The 20,201-nt window shown below is 45.8% G+C and overlaps 1 protein-coding gene across 1 annotated transcript; it reads left to right on the top strand.

Moving 5' to 3' along the window:
* Positions 1–1,907: 1,907 nt before the first annotated feature.
* Positions 1,908–18,898, top strand: psmb6 (proteasome 20S subunit beta 6). The gene is made up of 6 exons (XM_008111161.3): positions 1,908–2,066; positions 5,060–5,127; positions 7,098–7,229; positions 15,067–15,196; positions 18,398–18,542; positions 18,654–18,898. The coding sequence occupies exons 1-6, from the start codon at positions 1,968–1,970 to the stop codon at positions 18,779–18,781; spliced, it is 702 nt and encodes a 233-aa protein (XP_008109368.1). The 5' UTR covers positions 1,908–1,967; the 3' UTR covers positions 18,782–18,898.
* The last annotated feature ends 1,303 nt before the right edge of the window (positions 18,899–20,201 follow it).

Raw genomic sequence — 20,201 nt, 5'->3', positions numbered from 1 at the left:
GTTAGACAACAAATTTGACAGAAAAAGTAGTTCAATACGCAGTAATGCTATGTAGTAATAACTGTATTTACGAATTTAGCACCAAAATATCATGATATATTGGAAACATTGACTACAAAAATGCGTTGGATAATCCAGAATGTTGGATAAGTGAGACTCTACTGTATAAACAATAACAATAAACATCATCAGGTGTAGTGTACTTATGGAACAACTCAAAAATAACAAAATTATAAATTGAAATATATATACAGTAGAGTCTCACATGTTGGATAAGTGAATATGTTGGATAATAAGGAGAGATTAAACATAATAATAATACAGTAGAGTCTCACTTATCCAACATAAACGGGCAGGCAGAACGTTGGATAAACAAATATGTTGGATAATAAGGAGAGATTAAGGAAAAGCCTATTAAACATCAAATTAGGTTATGAATTCACAAATTAAGCACCAAAACATCACGTTAGACAACAAATTTGACAGAAAAAGTAGTTCAATACGCAGTAATGCTATGTAGTAATTACTGTATTTACGAATTTAGCACCAAAACATCATGATTTATTGAAAACATTGACTACAAAAATGTGTTGGATAATCCAGAACGTTGGATAATCGAGTCTTTGATAAGCGAGACTCTACTGCAGGGGTCCCCAAACTATGGCCCGGGGGCCGGATGCGGCCCTCCAAGGTCATTTACCTGGCCCCCACCCACAGCTCAGGCTGTGGCGCAAGCTGGTGAGCAGCCAGCTGCAGCCAGCTGAGACCAATCACTCTGACCAAGAGGTCATGAGTTCGAGGCCAGCTCGGAGCCTGCGTTTGTCTTCTGTCTTTGTTCTATGTCAAGGCATTGAATGTTTGCCTTACATGTGTCATGTGATCCTATGCCCAGAGTCCCCTTCGGGGTGAGAAGGGCGGAATATAAATACTGTAAATAAATAAATAATAAGATTTTATATCATTTAAAATAATATAATATATTGTATATACATATAATATTATAATAATATAATGTTATACAATATACTAATAATACCATATAATAATATTAATTATATGATATATATTACATATAATATTACGGTATAGTGGTATAGTTCAATACAGTAATATATAATGCTAATATTGTGCTATGCTACTAATATAATATATTGTTATGTGCACACAGCTGCTGTGAGTCCCCTTCGGGGTAAGAAGGGCGGGATATAAATGTAATAAATAAATGTAGTAAATGAATAAATAAATAATTTTAGACTTAGGCTCGCCCAAAGTCTGAAATGACTTAAAGACACACAACAACAACAACAATCCTAATTAACTTGACTATCTCATTGGCTAGTAGGAGGCCCACACTTCCCATTGAAATCACTATCTCATTGGCCAGAAGCAGGTCCACACTTCCCATTGAAATCCTGATAGGTTTATGTTGGTTACAATTGTTTTCATTTTTAAATATTGTATTGCACTTTCATTGTTGTTGTTGTTGTTTTGCACTACAAATAAGACATGTGCAGTGTGCATAGGAATTTGTTCATTTTTTTTTTCCAAATGATAATTCGGCCCCTCCAGAGTCTGAAGGATTGTGGACCGGCCCTCGGATTAAAAAGTTTGAGGACCCCTGCTCTACTGTATATAAATCAAACATCTAGGACATGTTTACGTACTAATAGTTCTATTATTAGTAAATATTTCAAACATTAAACGTAGCCAGCAGGGAGGATGAGTTCCCCCTCCCTCCCTCCTCCCTCCCAGTTTGGTCCCACCTGCAAACTGGCCCAGCCACCAGTATAAAAAGAGAAGGACGCGCGCCCCTTCCGGACGCAGCGGGAACTGCAGGCACAGAGGGTGCGTGTGTCGTCATCCGCGCCGCTCTCTTTCCCATGCGAAGCCTTTGGGCGTAGCTCCGCCCACCACGCGCAGCCGTAAAGCGGGCATGGCTCGGCAGTTTTGCAGCAGTGCGATCCAAGATGGCGGCGCTAGTGAGAGGAGCATCAGCGATGCCGGGGCCCGGCTTGGGCCTCTCCGGGGGGTGTCCGGACTGGACGGACCGGGCCGAGAGCACCGGGGTGAGCAGGCGGAGCGGGAGGGCCGGGAGGGCGGGCCCGGAAGAGAGGCCTGCTGGCGCTTCTCAGGGCGGGGAAAGGCCAAGGCCCAGGAGCCTCACGGAGGCCTTGCACAGAGGACTCTGTCCATGAATGAGGCGCCCCAGGGAATCTCTAGGCCAGCGGTCCCCAAACTTTTAAAGCCGAGGGCCGGTCCACAATCCTTCAGACTGTGGAGGGGCCGAATTATTATTTGAAAAAACAAATTCCAATGCACACTGCACATGTCTTATTTGTAGTGCAAAAGAACAATAACAATGAAAGAACAATACAATATTTAAAAATGAAAACAATTGTAACCAACAGAAACCTATCAGAAGTGTGGGCCTGCTTCTGGCCAATGAGGTACCGTGTTTCCCCGAAAATAAGACAGTGTCTTATATTATTTTTTGCTCCCAAAGATGTGCTAGGTCTTATTTTCAGGGGATGTCTTATTTTTCCATGAAGAAGAATTCACATTTATTGTTGAACAAAAAAATGAACATTTATTATATACTGTACAGTAGTTGTCATCACAAACCAACATAACCAAACCAGACAAACTATGACTCCTGTCAAGAATTTCTTGTTACTACTGTATAAATATAAATAATATAATCTTTTAATATATTATTACCATTATTTCCATGTACAACTGGTATGTATATTAACCGATCCTGCAATTTCTGGTGTTTTGTTTGGTGGGCGCTGGGCATGCTTCCAAACAAAAACTTTGCTAGGTCTTACTTTTGGGGGAGGCCTTATATTTAGCAATTCAGCAAAACCTCTGCTAGGTCTTATTTTTTGGGGATGTCTTATTTTCGGGGAAACAGGGTAGTCAAGGATTGTTGTTGTGTGCCTTCAAGTCATTTTAGACTTTGGGTGAGCCTAAGTCTAAAATTATTTATTTATTCATTTACTACATTTATTCATTACATTTATATCCTGCCCTTCTCACCCCGAAGAGAACTCAGAGCAGCTGTATATACATACAATATATTATATTATTAGTATATCACAATATTAGCATTATATATTACTATATTGAACTATACCACCATACTGTAATATTATATGTAATATATAACATATAATTAATATTATTATATGGTATTATGATTAGTATTATATTGTATAACATTATAATATTATTATCAATATTATATGTAGATACAATATATTATATTATTAAAATGATATAAAATATTATATTATAAAACTGAGGGCGGGGGCCAGGTAAATGACCTTGGAGGGCCGCATCCGGCCCCCGGGCCTTAGTTTGGTGACCCCTGCTCTAGATGTTTCAACTGTTTTGAAGCATTTTAGCCCCAATAAAGGCTTATGTATGTATCTATCTATCTATCTATCTATCTATATAAATGAGTGATGGCATCATGGCGAACAACAAAACTACAGGCCCCCAACCTCAAAATTTGACAACACAACCCATCATCCACGCCTCTAGGTTGATACAACAAAAAGAAAAGAAAAATAAAGTCCTAATTAGAGGGAAAGGAATAATTATTTTTATCCAATGGCGGCCAGTTAGAGGACTAATCTCTGCCCACTCCTAGCAACCAACTCAGCCCAGGGGACAGGCAGACTTAGGCCTCGGCCTGTTCCACAGATTATCTAATTTGCACTGGATTATATGGCAGTGTAGACTCAAGGCCCTTCCACACAGCTATATAACCCATTTATAATCTTATATTATCTGCTTTGCACTGGATTATCTTGACTCCACACTGCCATATAATCCACTTCAGTGTGCATTTTATACAGCTGTGAAGAAGGGGCCTCATATAATCCACTTTTAAGCAGATAATATAAGATTATCAATATACAGTAGAGTCTCATCCAACATAAACAGGCCGGCAGGATAAGTGAATATGTTGGATAATAAGAAGGGATTCAGGAAAAGCCAATTAAACATCAAATTAGGTAATGATTATACAAATTAAGCACCAAAACATCATATTATACAACAAATTTGACAGAAAAAGTAGTTCCATGCGCAGTAATGCTATGTAGTAATTACAGTAGAGTCTCACTTATCCAACACTCACTTATCCAATGTTCTGGATTATCCAACACATTTTTGTAGTCAATGTTTTCAATATATCATGATATTTTGGTGCTAAATTCGTAAATACAGTAATTACTACATAGTATTAATGCGTAGTGAACTACTTTTTCTATCAAATTTGTTGTATAACATGATGTTTTGGTGCTTAATTTGTAAAATCATAACCTATTTTGATGTTTAATAGGCTTTTCTTAATCTCTCCTTATTATCCAACATATTCGCTTATCCAGCATTCTGCCGGTCCGTTTATGTTGGATAAGTGAGACTCTACTGTAATAGCAAAAACCCTAGAGGCCACCCAGTCCAAGCCCCTTCTGTCTTCCTGCAGAAAAAGTGCAATCAAAGCACCCTCAACAGATGGCCATCCATGCATCCTTTTTAGTAGTAGTAGAAGTAATAATAATAATAATAATAATAATAATAATAATAGAAGCAACCACCCCAGACATGGGGTGAATGGGAGGAGGGTGGAGTGGAGAAGTCCCACTAGAGCCCAGTCATCTTCAAGGTTCTGCTGGGGTTGCTCTGATTCCACCAGATGCTTCCTGGCATAGAGGGCAGTGACAGGAAATACTCGGGAGGGATTCAGAAGGGAGAGAGATAATAATAACTTTATTTTTGTATCCAGTCCCCAAGGGGACTTGGGGCGGCTCACATGGGGCAAGACCCAACAACACAGTTAAAATGGAATTTACATAAAATGCAATTCACAATATAAACAAAATAAAACAACAACATTTCACAATAAAAGTAACACCGACCAGCAACCAATTCGTTTTATCTTCAAGGGTGGGTGGACTAATTGCAGCATAAGGATTTGTTAGTAAGTAAAGTGCGTAAACTTACACACAAAGACACATACACCTTGCAACTTTCCCATCTTCCCTTTCAGACCACCATCATGGCAGTGGAGTTTGACGGAGGGGTCGTCATTGGCGCCGACTCCAGGACCACCACCGGGTGAGTGAGGGGTGGATGAGGCTGTATTATTATTATTATTCTGTTTATTTATACTCTGCTTTTTCTCTCCGCAAAGGAGACTTAAAGCAACCTACATTAAAAACATCCCAGTGCAATTTGAAATTCACAAATATACATACAGTAACACAGAATTAAATATCTGGGTTGATGTGAGTTTTTTGGGCTGTATGTCCATGTTCCAGTAGCATTCTCTCCTGATGTTTCACCTGCATCTGTGGCTAATGGCATTTACAAAAGTTCTGTTGGAAGTGAGTCAACTGGAGTGTATATATATACCTGTGGAGTAATGTCCAGGGTGGGAGGAAGAACTCTCCCTGTTTGAAGCAAGTTTGGATGTTGCAGTTGGCAGGCTTGATTAGCTATGAAGCTGTAAAGTCAAATCAGTGAGGGTATTTGCATAGAGACGGCCTGGCTGTTGAGTCTGGAAGCATTCTTTGTCTTGGTGGTATTAACTGGCACATGATTGTTTGCTGTTTGGAATGGAATTCCCCCATGAAAAAGCAAAATCTGGTTTACCAGTATTTGAAAAAAAACACTAGAATCAAGGCAGTAAATAAATTACATTAGTCAGAAAACGGGAATTCCAGACAGCAAACAATAAAGTGCCAGTTAACCCCTCTCAAACAAAGGCTGTCTCCAATCACAACAGCCAGGCTACATCTCTGCAGGTAACCTCACAGAATGACTAAGCTTCATAATTGCAATATTCACACACTTCAAACAGACAAGGGTTCTTTTTTCCACCCTGGACATTATTCCACAGATAGATAGATAGACACACATACACACACTCCACTTGCCTCATTTCCAACAGACCTCTGAACAAATCTCTGAGGATGCTTGCCACAGATGCAGGTGAAAGATCAGGAGAAAATGCACCTGGAACATAGTCATACAGCCCAAACAACTCACAGCAACCCAGTGATCCTGGCCATGAAAGCCTTCGACGACAGAATTAAATGTTATTGGTATTTTTAAGAATTCAGTTAAAATCCATAAAAACATATTCATACTAAAAGGGGACAAGTTAGACCTGGCTGCTTATGTAAACATGGGATCATAGAAGCCTAGAGTTGGGAGAGACTTCAAGGAAGGCGCCATCCAAGCCCTCCCGACAGAAGGCCATCCAGCCTCTGCTTAGAAATCCCCAGAGAAGGAAGGATAATCAGGTGACCAAGCAATGTATATTCCCCAAAGGCCACCCGGTCCAACCTTTCTCTGCCAGGCGTAAGGACACAATAAAAACCATCCCACCAGATGGCCATCCAGCATTTGTTTAAAGATTCCAACAGACTCCCGGGCGGCAGCAGATTATTCCCCTATTGAACAGCTCTAACCATCAGGAAGTTCTTCCTAAAATTCAGGTTGAATTTGAATCCATGGCTCCACTGTGTCTCAGTCTCCAGAACAGCAGAAAACATAAAAGCGTGTTCCCTTCTCCTCAATGGATCATCCTTTCCAATAGTTAGATCCCTTTCTCTTCTCCAAGCAAAATATCCCCAACAACAGGTACATCAACAGATATTCAGGAACGGGTGGGGGGGGGGGGGGATTCCCTCAGCCTAACCTAATGCTGTCTACCTGCTTCTCACTGAGGACTGCAGACCTGAGCAGTGTGGTTGAATTCGAACAATTGTCTGGATGCTTTACATCTGGTCCGTCCCCTCCTTGAATTGTGGTATGGTGTCAAGGGTGGAGGCCTCATTCTGCCCGCCAAGTTCGGTCCAAACCAGCAAGAGAAATTGTGGGCAACTCCCCACATGGTGCCCTCTCAGCCATTTCGCAGCTTCCTCTGGTGATTCTGGAGTGTCTTGGGGCCTCCTTGTGTACGGGATACAGAGCTGCTGCCCACCCCCTGGCTCCCCTGCTCCACAACGCAGCTCTATGTCTCGGACCTTGAGGCGATGTGTGGGTTCTGTCCTGACAACCCTCCCTGCCTTCTCTTGCAGTTCCTACATTGCCAACCGAGTGACGGATAAACTGACCCAGATCCACGACCACATTTACTGCTGCCGGTCAGGCTCAGCCGCCGACACCCAGGCCATTGCGGACGCCGTCACGTACCAGCTGGGCTTCCACAGGTGAGGAGGAACAGGGACCTCTCTGCCACCCTCAGGACACCAGACCCTGGTGGCCCCCAGAGGCTGGAAGGGAGGCCCTCTTCGCTTTATAAGAGGCATGGGGTTGTGGTAGCGCAGTGGGTTAAACCATTAGTAAAGGGTAAAGGTTTCCCCTGATGTTAAGTCCAGTCATGTCTGACTCTGGTGGTTGGTGCAGCATTGTCCGTAGACACTTCCAAGGTCATGTGGCCAGTGGCATGACTGCATGGAGCGCCGTTACCTTCCCACCAGAGCAGTACCTATTGGTCTACTCACATTTGCATGTTTTCAAACTGCTAGGTTGGCAGAAGCTGGAGCTAGCAGTGGGCGCTCACTTCACTCCCTGGATTTGAACCTGGGACCTTTTGGTCTGCAAATTCAGCAGCTCAGCACTTTAACACACTGAGGCACTGGAGGCTCCAGGGTTAAACCACTAGCTTCAGGAAATTGGCTTTTTTTCGTGTCAGGAGCAACTTGAGTCGCTTCTGGAGTGAGAGAATTGGTCGTCTGCAAGGACGTTGCCCAGGGGACGCCCGGATGTTTTTGATGTTTTTACCATCCTTGTGGATGACCAAGGGTTGTCAGTTCATAGAATCATAGAATCATAGAATCATAGAATAGTAGAGTTGGAAGAGACCACATGGGCCATCTAGTCCAACCCCCTGCTAAGAAGCAGGAAATCACATTCAAAGCACCCCCGACAGATGGCCATCCAGCCTCTGCTTAAAAGCCTCCAAGGAAGGAGCCTCCACCACAGCCCCGGGGAGAGAGTTCCACTGTCGAACAGCTCTCACAGTGAGGAAGTTCTTCCTGATGTTCAGGTGGAATCTCCTTTCCTGTAGTTTGAAGCCATTGTTCCGTGTCCTAGTCTGCAGGGCAGCAGAAAACAAGCCCCCTCCCTCCTCCCTATGACTTCCCCTCACATATTTGTACATGGTGATCATGTCTCCTCTCAGCCTTCTCTTCTGCAGGCTAAACATGCCCAGCTCTTTAAGCCGCTCCTCATAGGGCTTGTTCTCCAGACCCTTAATCATTTTAGTCGCCCTCCTCTGGACGCTTTCCAGCTTGTCAACATCTCCCTTCAACTGTGGTGCCCAAAATTGGACACAGTATTCCAGGTGTGGTCTGACCAAGGCAGAATAGAGGGGGAGCATAACTTCCCTGGATCTAGACGCTATTCCCCAGTTCGAGGCTGCAAGTCAGGGTGAGCTCCTGCTGTTAGCCCTAGCTTCTGCCAACCTAGCAGTTTGAAAACATGCTATGCAAACAGAACAATAGGTACTGCTTCAGTGGGGAGGTAAAAGGGTGCCTCATGCAGACATGCCGTCAACACAATCAGAGATGTCTACTGACAACAGGTTCCTTGTCATGGAAAAATGGAACAAGAGCACTTCCCCATGGCCGGAGTTGAGCATCGCTTCCAGACACCAGAGAGGAAAAGGGGAAGGCCTTTGCCTGTGTCTTGGATGCTGTTGTTGTTCACTGTGTAAAAGGCACTGAATTTTCCCCTTAGATGTGCATACTTTAATCTGCTGTGAGTTTCTCCAGGGAGATAAAGCGGAATATAAATAAAGTATATTATTATTGGAGCCCCGGTGGCAAAGTGCATTAAAGCACTGAGCTGGAGACCGAAAGGTGCCAGGTTCAAACCCTGGGAGAGGCGTGAGCGCCTGCTGTTAGCTCCAGCTCCTGCCAACCTAGCAGTTCGAAAACATGCCAATGTGAGTAGATCAATAGGTACCGCTCTGGCGGGAAGGTAACGGCACTCCATGCAGTCATGCCACTGGCCACATGACCTTGGAGGTGTCTACGGACAACGCCGGCTCTTCGGCTTAGAAATGGAGATGAGCACCAACCCCCAGAGTCAAACACGACTGGACTTAATGTCAGGGGAAACCTTTACCTTTACCTATATTATTATTATGGGCAAACTTCGGCCCTCCAGGTGTTTTGGACTTCAACTCCCACAATTCCTAACAGCCGGTAGGCTGTTAGGAATTGTGGGAGTTGGAGTCCAAAACACCTGGAGGGCCCAAGTTGGCCCATGTCTGCTTTAGACACAGGGAGAAAGAGTTCAAAAGACCCCAGAGGCCATCATCCAAGCAGGAAGACACCATCAAAGCACTCCTGGCAGATGGCCATCTGGCCTCTATTTCCAAACCTCCAGAGATCAAGACTCTCGAGCAGAAGCAGGTGTGATTGTTAAGTGGCTCTTGTCTGTTAGGAAGGTGGAATGACGCCTATTTTCCTGTGGATTAATTGATATTGTTCTTTTGGCAAGCCACTTGGGTTTAGCCAGGCCACCAGTTCCCAACCCACCTCCCAGGAGCCTTGTCCAGCCCACATTTCACTCGCTTCTTTGTGAGGACGTCACAGGGAACTTTGCCAGAGGCCACACTGAAATCGGGATCTGCTCCATCCACAGCATTCCCTGCATCTACCCTTCGCTTTAGCTAACTCTGCCAAGAAAGAGATAAGGTTCGCCTGGCAGGACTGGTTTGTGAGGAATCCGTGTTGAGCCTGGCATTCTTTTCTAAGTGTTCAGGGACTGACTGTATAATCATAGCAGCATTGAGTAGGAAGCGATTGCTAGGTCGCCCAGTTCAGTTCTGCTTCGTGCAGGAAGATACAATGAGTCATTATCCGCGCTGGAATCTTTCCCGGAATTGATTATAGGAATTGCTTGTGTCCTCCTTTTCACCCTTCGTAAGGGATATGAGTACATTTCCTTCCTCCAGTCCGCTGGGACTTGAGGATTCTGGAAGATGATGGACAGGGGCCCTGGTATTGCCTCTGTTGCCCACCACCCATTATTCTAGTCTCCTGGTTTTTAAGAGAGGGAATGGCACCTGTCCGTCACGGCCTTTGGCTCCCTGCCCAGGGCCTCGGGATCCCCATTGACATCCCATCTGTTGTGTATACACAGGAGGAGGAGGAGAACAAGCTGTGTGGGGTTCTGTTATATTCCCTGGATCAGTCATGCCATACCTAAAGATTGTACATTAAGGGAAACTTGTAGTCATGGGTTGTGGAAGGGAGTGTTTCTCTCCGACCCACTCACCTTAATTTCAAGGGGGAAATAATAATTTATTATTTATTTATTTCCAGAATTTATACCCCGCCCTTCTCACCCAGGGGGACTCAGGGCGGCTTACACAGTTGGCAACATTTAATGCCAAGAACATAATAATAAAACAAAAAACAGTACATATAATCAATTAAAACTATAAAAATACATCATTAATACAATAATAACTTTGAGGAGCCTCCGGTGGCGAAGTGTGTTAAAGCGCTGAGCTGCTGAACTTGCAGACCGAAAGGTCCCAGGTTCAAAACCCAGGAAGCGGAGGGTTTTTTTTTGTCAGGAGCAACTGGAGTTGCTTCTGGAGTGAGAGAATTGGCCGTCTGCAAGGACGTTGCCCAGGGGACATTGCCCGGATGATTTGATGTTTTTACCATCCTTGTGGGAGGCTTCTCATGTCCCCGCATGGAGCTGGAGCTGATAGAGGGAGCTCATCCACACTCTCCCCGGGTGGGATTTGAACCTGGCAGCTTTCAGGTCAGCAACCCAACCTTCCAGTCACGAGGCTTTTATCCCCTAGGCCACCGGAGGCTCCAATAGGGGAGCGGCGTGAGCGCCCACTGTTAGCTCCAGCTTCTGCCAACCTAGCATTTCGAAAACATGCAAATGTGAGTAGATCAATTGGTACTGCTCCGGCGGGAAGGTAACGGCGCTCCATGCAGTCATACCCTTGGCCACATGACCTTGGAGGTGTCTATGGACAACGCCGGCTCTTCAGCTTAGAAATGGAGATGAACACCAACCCCCAGAGTCGAACACGACTGGACTTAACGCCAGGGGAAAACCTTTACATTTTAAATAATTATTATTGTACCCCACCTCCATCTCCCCGAAGGGACTCGGTGCGGTTTACATGAGAAAACAAACCAACCACAACATAAATTAATATATAATCCACGAATTTGAAACAATAATAGCATAGTTATAAAACAACATTACACAATGATATTTAAAACCAAGACATCAATTGCTCTGCATAGGGGGTGATTAGTGCAAAGGCTCTTGAGTAAGGTCCACGAATAAGGTAGGGACGGGCAAAAAAAGGACAAGGAACCGATTGCGTTAAAACACTAAAACCTATAAAATAATAAAGTGCAGCATGAGTTTGTAAACAAGATACATGGCTGGTGGCCTCTTCACTCAAAAGCGCACCAGAACATCCATGTTTTTAGACTCCGGTGGAAGGTGGACAACGAAGGAGCCAGTCTAATCTTTCTGGGGAGCGAGTTCCAGAGTCGGGGAGCCACTACCAAGAAGGCCCTCTCTCGTCTCTCCAACCGAGATGGAGGTTGGAAGGAGAGAAGGGCCTCCCTGGAAGATCTCAAGGCCTGTGTGGGTTCATAGGGGAGGAGGCAATCGCGGAGATAAGCAGATCCCAAACCGTTTAGGGCAGGGGTCCCTAAACTTTTTAAACAGGGGGCCAGTTCACAGTCCCTCAGACCACTGGAGGGCCGGACTATAGTTGAAAAAAAACCCTATAAACAAATTCCTATGCACATTTTGAAGTAAATTTTGAAGTAAAAATAAATCTTATTTTGAAGTAAAAAAAACCAAACTGGAAGAAATACAGCCTCAATGTTAATAATAATCATAATAAAAATAATAAAGAGGATTGGAAGAGACACCTTGGACCATCTTGTCCAGCCCTCTTCTACCTTTGTGCACCAAAGGCACAAGCAAAGCACTCCTGACAGATGGCCACCCATAATAATAATCATCATCATCATACATCACACAGTCCTAAATGCCAGGGAAGTGTTCAACTTGTGATTTTGTGATATGAAATCCAGCAGATATATATCATCATCATCATCATTTAATTACTTATTAATCGCCCTCCATCCACGATGCTCTAGGCGATTTACAAGATAAAAAGGATAAAAATACATACATACAAATATTGATTAAAAATATTAAAATAGATTAAAATGATATATATATCGTTTGCTGTGTTATACTGTGTCTTTGTGCCAATAATAATAATGTTGATGATGATAATGATGATGATAATAATAATAATAATAGTAATAATAATAAAGAGGATTGGAAAAGACCCCTTGGGCCATTTAGTCCAACCCCCCTTTTGCCTTTGTGCACCAAAAGCACTGGCAAAGCACCCCTTAGTAAATTATTAATTAAATAATAATTAAAATACCATTATAAACAAGGAAAGCTTTAGAAGGCGCGCAATAGGTGAGGGAGGAGGCGGGAAAGGAGGAGGAGGGAGCCGCCGTCATGGGGGCCGGATAAATGGCTTCGATGGGCCACATGTGGCCCGCGGGCCTTAGTTTGGGGACCCCTGGTTTAGGGCTTTGTAGGTGATGACCTGCACCTTGAATTGGGCCCGGAAACTTATCAGTAGCCAGTGGAGCTGCTTAAACAGGAGGGTTGACTGCTCTCTGTAGCTTGCTCCAGTTATTCACCTAGGCACTGATCTTCGTGCCAGCTGTAGTTTCCAAACCGTCTTCAAGGGCAGTCCCACATAGAGCGCATTGCAGTAATCCAGTCTGGAGGTAACTAAGGCATGGACCACCGTGGCCAAGTCAGACTTCTCAAGGTACAGTTGCAGCTGGCGCACTGCAAAAGCCCTCTCTGCATCAGTGCTGAGTCCAGGAGGACCCCCAGGCTGCAGATCTGTGTTCTCAGGGGGAGTGCGACCCCGTCGAGCACACCCTATGCCCCAATCGACTATATGACTGGCCCAGAGGACTTCTGTCTTGTCAGGATTAAGCTTCAGTTTGTTGGCCCTCATTCTGTCCATCACAGCAGCCAGGCACTGATCTAGGATCCGAGGGGCTTCCTTGGAAAATCCAATAAGCTTGAATTTTACATTGTACAGTTCTTACGTATTAGCTGGACAGAACCAGCTAGGGAATTTTCCATGGCTGTATATCGTGGTAAGGAATAAGGCCCCGTTTGCTCTGCACAGTGCCTTTTGGCCTGGGATCATGGCTTTCTGCAGAGCCTCACCTGGAAAAGCACTGGGCTCCTTTCAAAAGAGGAAACCTGCCATCTGACTTTTTTTTTCTGCATTCCTCAACTCTTCCAAATTTTCCACTGGGGGAAAAAGGGTGTTTCCTTTCTTTTTAAGGTTTTCCATGTTTTTACTTGCCCTCAGCTGGACCTGTCTGTGCCTTCAGAATGGCTGAGCCCATTACAATCCCACCCACCCCCTCCCAAAAGCCCTGCATTGCAAGGATGGAAAATACCCAGTTCAATTGCTCTTTTGCTGCTTTTGCAGAAGCAAACTGTAGTTGAACAAAAGCCCCTGAGGAAAGAAAGCAGTTTTATTCCCCCAAGGCTTCTTCCTGGTCTTTTTTTGCACCAGAAAGACTCTTGGGGAAACTGAGGAAGGGAAGGGTATCTTAATGGGCAGGAGAGGAATGGGAGGTTTCTCCTTCTTGGCTCCCTTTGAGGCTCCTTGAGATAAATAAATTACTCAGGAATGTAACTATCTGCCAGTCTGGGGGATCCAGAAGAGTTACTCACTCAGGTTTTGCGAAATAAGCCCTGCAGCTGGGTTGCTGCGAGTTTTGCGGGCTGTATGGCCATGTTCCAGCAGCATTCGATCCTAACGTTTTGCCTGCATCTGTGGCTGGCATCATCTTCAAAGGTTCTGTTGGCAGTGAGGCAAGTGGAGTGTATATGCTGTGCCTGTGGAATAAAGTCCAGGGTGGAAGAAAGACCCCCTTATCTGTTTGAAATAAGTGTGAATGTTGCAATTAGCAAGCTTGATTACCATTGAATAGCACTACAGCTCCAAAGCCTAGCTGTTGCTGTCCCGTTACCAGTCTTAAATCTGGCTCCCAGTGTTAAAAGACACCAGAATCAAGGCAGTAAATAAAGACCACCACTCAGAAACAGGAGACTCCAGACAACAAGCAAGCAAAGGCAAGGGAACACCTTCCAAATAAAGGATGCCCCCAGGCAACAACAGCCAGGCTTTGCAGCTGCAAGATAATTGCAACACTCACACTTGCTTCAAACAGGCAAGGGAGTTCTTCTCCCACCCTGGACATTTTTCCACAGGGATATTATACACACTCCACTTGCCTCGTTTCCAATAGACCTCTGAACAACCTCTGAGAATGCTAGCCATAGATGCAGGCAAAAACATCAGGAGAGAATGCTGTTAGTCAATCAGTGAGGGTATCTGGCCAGAGGTAGCCTGACTGTTTTGCTGGAGGCATCCTTTGTTTGGGGGTGTGTTAACTGGGATGCCTCTAGGCAACCCTCTGTATGGAGACCCTCACTGATCGACTTTGCAAGCTTCATGGCTACACAACGCTAATTCAAGCAGCATTCACACTTGGACATTATTCCACAGGGATATATATACACACTTCACTTGCATCATTTCCAACAAACCTCAATGCCTGCCACAGATGCAGATAAAACATCAGGAGAGAATGCTACTGGAACATAGCCATACAGCTGGAAAAACTCACAGCAACCCAGGGATCCTGGCCATGAAAGCCTACAACAACACAGTTCCTGCAATTTTAGGGAGGGATGAGGTCAGGAAGTGTAGTTGATTGGTTGAAAGAGCCAAGGAACTGAGTGAGGGGCAATATAGGGAAGAATAAATGTGGGGCCTCCATCCCCCCCCCCCCAATGAGTCCTCAAAGGGTGATGGGACCTGCAGGACAAGGGTCAAAGGAGGGTCATGGTGTTGGGTCTTTTTTTAGGGGGGGGGGGGTCTCTCCTGCTGCGCTGACCCTTGCTCCTTCTTTGCAGCATTGAGCTGGACGAGCGCCCCTTGGTGCACACGGCGGCCAACCTCTTCAAGGAGATGTGCTACCGATACCGGGAGGACCTGACGGCCGGGATCCTGGTGGCCGGGTGGGACAGGCGCAAAGGAGGGCAGGTAAGGCCCAAGGGAGAGGGAAGGTGCAGAAGGTGCTGAAGCAGAGACAGAATGTTATTTGAAACCTGGTGACTCAGTATTTGGAAATTAATACACATATATGTTGAATATGCAATTAAGGTGGTTCGTGTGGTTAAGCCCCTCGTAGCAGAGAAACTGGGTAGTGGAAGGATAAAGATACATAGGAGCTTAAGGAGCTTCACTGGCTGCCATTTACTTTCCGGGCCCAACAAACAACTCCGCATATGTCTGCTTGCCCACAATGCCCTGCCTCATGTACGGAGGAGGAGTTGTTTAAAGCTACAGACAATGCGGTTGCTGTTGCCCGCTTTTGGTCCAAAACTATTTAGTTGCTTGTGATTTCTTTCCTTTTTATTTTATTTCCATTATTTGAAATGTATTTGCTGTACCAATGCTTTTGACACGAAATAAATAAATAACCTACAAAGCTCTAAACGGTTTGGGACCCACCTACCTTAGAGACTGCATCTCCTTCTATGAACCCACACGTTCTCTTCGCTCGTCGGGGGAGGCCCTTCTCTCGCTCCCACCACCCTCGCAGTCGCAGTTGGTGGGGACGAGAGAGAGGGCCTTCTCAGTCGTGGCCCCCATCCCGGCTTTGGAACTCTCTACCTAGAGAGATCAGGCAGGCCCCTACCCTCCTCTCCTTCCGGAAGAGCTTAAAAACCTGGCTCTTCCAAAAGGCCTTCAATGTTTAATTGTTGCTGGATTGATCTATCTGTCCATTCCATAATAGTCCCATTGTTGTTGTTTTGCCATTTTATACCACACTTTATTGTCCATTCAACTGTGAAATTTCCTTTTCCCATTTCGTAACACTCTGCATTTCGCCTGGGATCTACGAATTAGTCTCCTGTTTTTAACACTGTATTCTGCTTGTTGATTTTAATGATTGTTTTTATTGATGTTGATGTTTTTTACTGGGATAATTGTTTTATTGCTTTGTTACTGTTTTGTTTGTTTTATCAGGCCTGGCCCCATGTAAGCCGCCCCGAGTCCCTTCGGGGAGATGGGGCGGGGTATAAAAATAAAGTTGTTGTTGTTATTATTATTATTATTATTATTATTATAGATATAATAGATTTCTGGTTGATTCAGTATATATAACACTAACATACTAACAGATTTAGGCTGTTGGGAATTGTGGGAGTTGAAGTCCAGAACACTTGGAGGGAGGGCCCAAGTTGGCCCAGGCCTTTGTGTACCAGTTGTGCCCGTACCGTGGGAAGTCAGGTTTGGCCACGTTGGTCCATGCTCTTGTTACATCTCGTATAGACTCCTGCAACACGCTCTACATGGGGCTGGCTTTGAAGACTGCCTGGAAGCTTCAATTAGTCCAACGGACTGCAGCCAGATTTCTAACTGGAGTAGCGTACAAGGAGCACACTACTTCTCTGTTATGTTGTTCCACTGGCTGCCGATCTGCTTCTGAGGCCAATTCAAAGTGCTGGTCTTGGCCTATAAAGGCCTAAACGGTTCTGGTCCAACTTACCTGCCTGAACGCATCTCCTCCTACGAGCCAACAAGAGCTTTAAGATCAAGTGAGAAGGCCCTGTCTCTGGTTCCCACATGATTGGTGGAAACAAGAAACGGTCTTCTCAATGGTGGCCCTTTGGCTGTGGAACTCCCTCCCCAGTGACTTCAGGCAGGCCTCATCTCTCTTGGCATTTAGAAAAGAGGTAAAGACTTGGCTCTTTACTCAAGCGTTTGAAGAATAAGTCATCATGGAATTCAACAGTCTGAATAAGGATTTTGAGCAAGGATTACGGATGAATGGACCTATGCACTTTGTTTTTAGCTGATGGGGAGTTTTCCCCTGATATCAGATTAGGTCTCCGCACGGAGTGAGTGAAGGATAGATAAATTAGGCGGCCAGAGAGACTCTGTGGGAAGTCCTTGAAAACCAGGTATGTGAGGCATGATTTCATGGCTTCTTGGTTGGGCTTGGGCTTAAATTAAGTGATGTTTACTCAGTGTCTCTCAGAGAAGACAACATTGCCAAAAGGTTCCGTTTGTTCTATATATATATATATGTTGTTTTATGTTTGTTATTGTATTTGTTGTTTACTCAGTCCTACAAACGTACATTACATTTTTATAGATATACCCCTGACCGGGGCATAGGGTGGCAACCTGTGCTGGACGGGGTTACACTCCCCCTGAAGCCACAGGTCCGCAGTCTGGGAGTCCTCTTGGATTCATCGCTTACGCTCGAGGCTCAGGCGCCATAGGCGGTGTCTGGGAGGGCCTTTGCACAACTGAGACTTGTGCGCCAACTGCGACCATACCTCGCGAAGGCTGATCTGGCCGGGGTGGTCTATGCCTTGGTCACCTCCAGACTGGACTACTGTAATGCGCTCTACGTGGGGCTGCCCTTGAAAACGGCTCGGAAGTTCCAACTGGTCCAACGAGCGGCAGCCAGGATGTTAACTGGGGCCCCTTACAGAGAGAGGTCGACCCTCCTGCTCAAGGAGCTCCACTGGCTGCCATTTACTTTCCGAGCCCAATTCAAGGTGCAGGTGCTTACCTACAAAGCCCTGAACGGTTTGGGACCATCCTACCTCCGTGACCGCATCTCCGTCTACGAACCCTGCTCGTGATCCCGCCTGCGTCGCAAGCGCGGTTGGTGGGGACGCGAGACAGGACCTTCTCCGTGGTGGCCCCCCGACTCTGGAACACCCTCTCCAAGGATCTCAGACAGGCCCCTACATTGGCAGTCTTCAGAAAGAACTTGAAGACCTGGCTGTTCCAATGTGCCTTCCCAGATTAATAGGAAATCTCCAATACCAAGTCCCATAAGCACTTTATTAGAACTAAGATTGCATATCGCACTCTGCACTTGCCCTAGAAGCCTTATATATCACCTGTCACATCAGCACTTTTAATCTTGTACCCATTACTCTGGCCCGGCCCAGTTCTATTGTGTTTTAGCGTATTGTTATTGCTTGTGGTTTATACTGTTTTAATTCTTTGAATTTGCCTTTGTTTTGTATTGTTATATTGTGTGTTGAGGCCTTGGCCTTTGTAAGCCGCATCGAGTCCTTCGGGAGATGCTAGCGGGGTACAAATAAAGTTTAATAATAATAATAATAGATTATTGTGGGAGTTGAAGTCCAAAACACCTGGAGGGAGGGCCCATGCTCACCTGTTGTGTCTTCCCCCCAAATAACACACTTCCAGGTCTATTCGGTGCCCATGGGGGGCATGATGGTGCGCCAGCCCTTCTCCATCGGGGGCTCCGGCAGCTCCTACATCTACGGCTACGTCGACGCCTCCTACAAGCCCGGCATGACCAAGGAGGAGTGCTTGGCCTTTACCGCCAATGGTAAGGAAGGCAGCCCCCTCCCTCATTTTGGTGTGGGACCCTCATTAGAGGTGGTGGTGGATCTGTGGGTCCCTCTTGCAAACTGACCACCTAACCTTTCTCCTCCCACAGCCATCTCTCTGGCCATGGACCGCGACGGCTCCAGCGGAGGGGTCATCCGCCTGGCCGCCATCACCGAGGACGGCGTGGAGCGCAAGGTCATCCTGGGCCACGAACTGCCCCGCTTCTCCACCCTCTGAAGGAAGGAAGGTGGCCCATTGTTGTTACTGTTCTTATTAGGATCGTGAATAACCCCAGTCTGTTGTTTCCGTCTTTGTTCCAGGGTCAACACAATATTAAAAACATGGGAATTAAAATGGGAGCGTTGTGGTGTCTGGGTCGGTGGAAGAGGGAGGCATTCTGCTAAATACAGAGGGACACACAAAGTTATGGGTGTCACACATTGTTTTAGGAATTTCTAATGGGAGACTACAAGGGCTATCCAGAAAGTACATGAACAATGAATGCTTGCAAAACCTGGCCGATCCTGCCTGCTGAGCAAGCTCCAGAAAGCGGCCTGGAGGAGAGCAGCTCCCGAGGAGAAGCAGGCAGGATCGGCCAGGTTTTGCAAGCAACCAGGATCGGCTGGCAGGAAGGGAAGCGAAAGAAAGCCTCAGTGCTGTCTGTCTTCAGATCCCTTTGCTAAAGAAGCGAGAGCTGAGTTTTTCCTTGCTTCCCTTTGCATTCATTGTTCAGCCTGGCTGAGTTTCAGCGTTGCAATAACGTGGGTCGCAGCGGTGGGAAAGTGTTGAGGGTATGAACTTTCCAAAGTCATTCCTCACTGTGATAAGTGCCTAAATCTGAATGAGGACTATGTTGAAATGTACTATTTCAGTGTGGCTTTCAACTGCATATCGTAAGTGGTTTTTCCTATACTTTGTTCTTTTTAAATTCCAAAACGTCATGTACTTTCTGGATAGCCCTCGTATTATGCTACATCAGGCATGGGCCAACTTGGGCCCTCCCTCCAGGTGTTTTGGACTCCAAGGACATACCTTGGATGTGTTGGTGTATTGTGGCCAAATTTGGTGTGATTTGGTTCAGTGGTTTTGTTGTTTACTCAGTCCTACAAACGTACATTACATTTTTATAAATATAGATTATTGTGGGAGTTGGAGTCCAAAACACCTGGAGAGAGGGCCCAAGTTGGCCCATGCCTTTGCCCTCTTGGAATTGGACACTTAAGGGATCATCAGCATACCCACGTCATCATCCCCTCTGCAATAAACTTGGAGGGAGGACCAAAGTTGGCCCGTGCCTGCACCATATTGTTAAATGAATGCTGTTGTCGTATGGGTGGTGTTGCTGTTGTTGTGGCTGCCTGTGGCTTCCTCGGTCCTCCCCTGCCAGAGGTTTGCGGTGCGTGGGCGAGATACAAGATACGCCCTGCAATCCAGAGAAATTAGAGATTTGCAGGCAGCACGTAGGCCCTGCGAGCTCCCTTCTCCCTCCTCCTTCGTTGGCAGAGATCCAGCTCCAAAGTGCCTTCCAGACAAACCGCTCCCAGAGGCGCCTGCCTGCCGCGGCCCACCCAAAGGCGGCCTGCGTGGCAGCACGGGTACGGGGACCCCAGTCGGGTGGCACCCCACTTCCAAACCCTTGAGGAAGGGGCAGCAAAAG

This window comes from Anolis carolinensis, chromosome 6 (assembly GCF_035594765.1).
Source record: "Anolis carolinensis isolate JA03-04 chromosome 6, rAnoCar3.1.pri, whole genome shotgun sequence".
Classification (NCBI taxonomy): Eukaryota; Metazoa; Chordata; class Lepidosauria; order Squamata; family Dactyloidae; genus Anolis; species Anolis carolinensis.
This window is presented reverse-complemented; position numbering and strand designations above follow the sequence as displayed.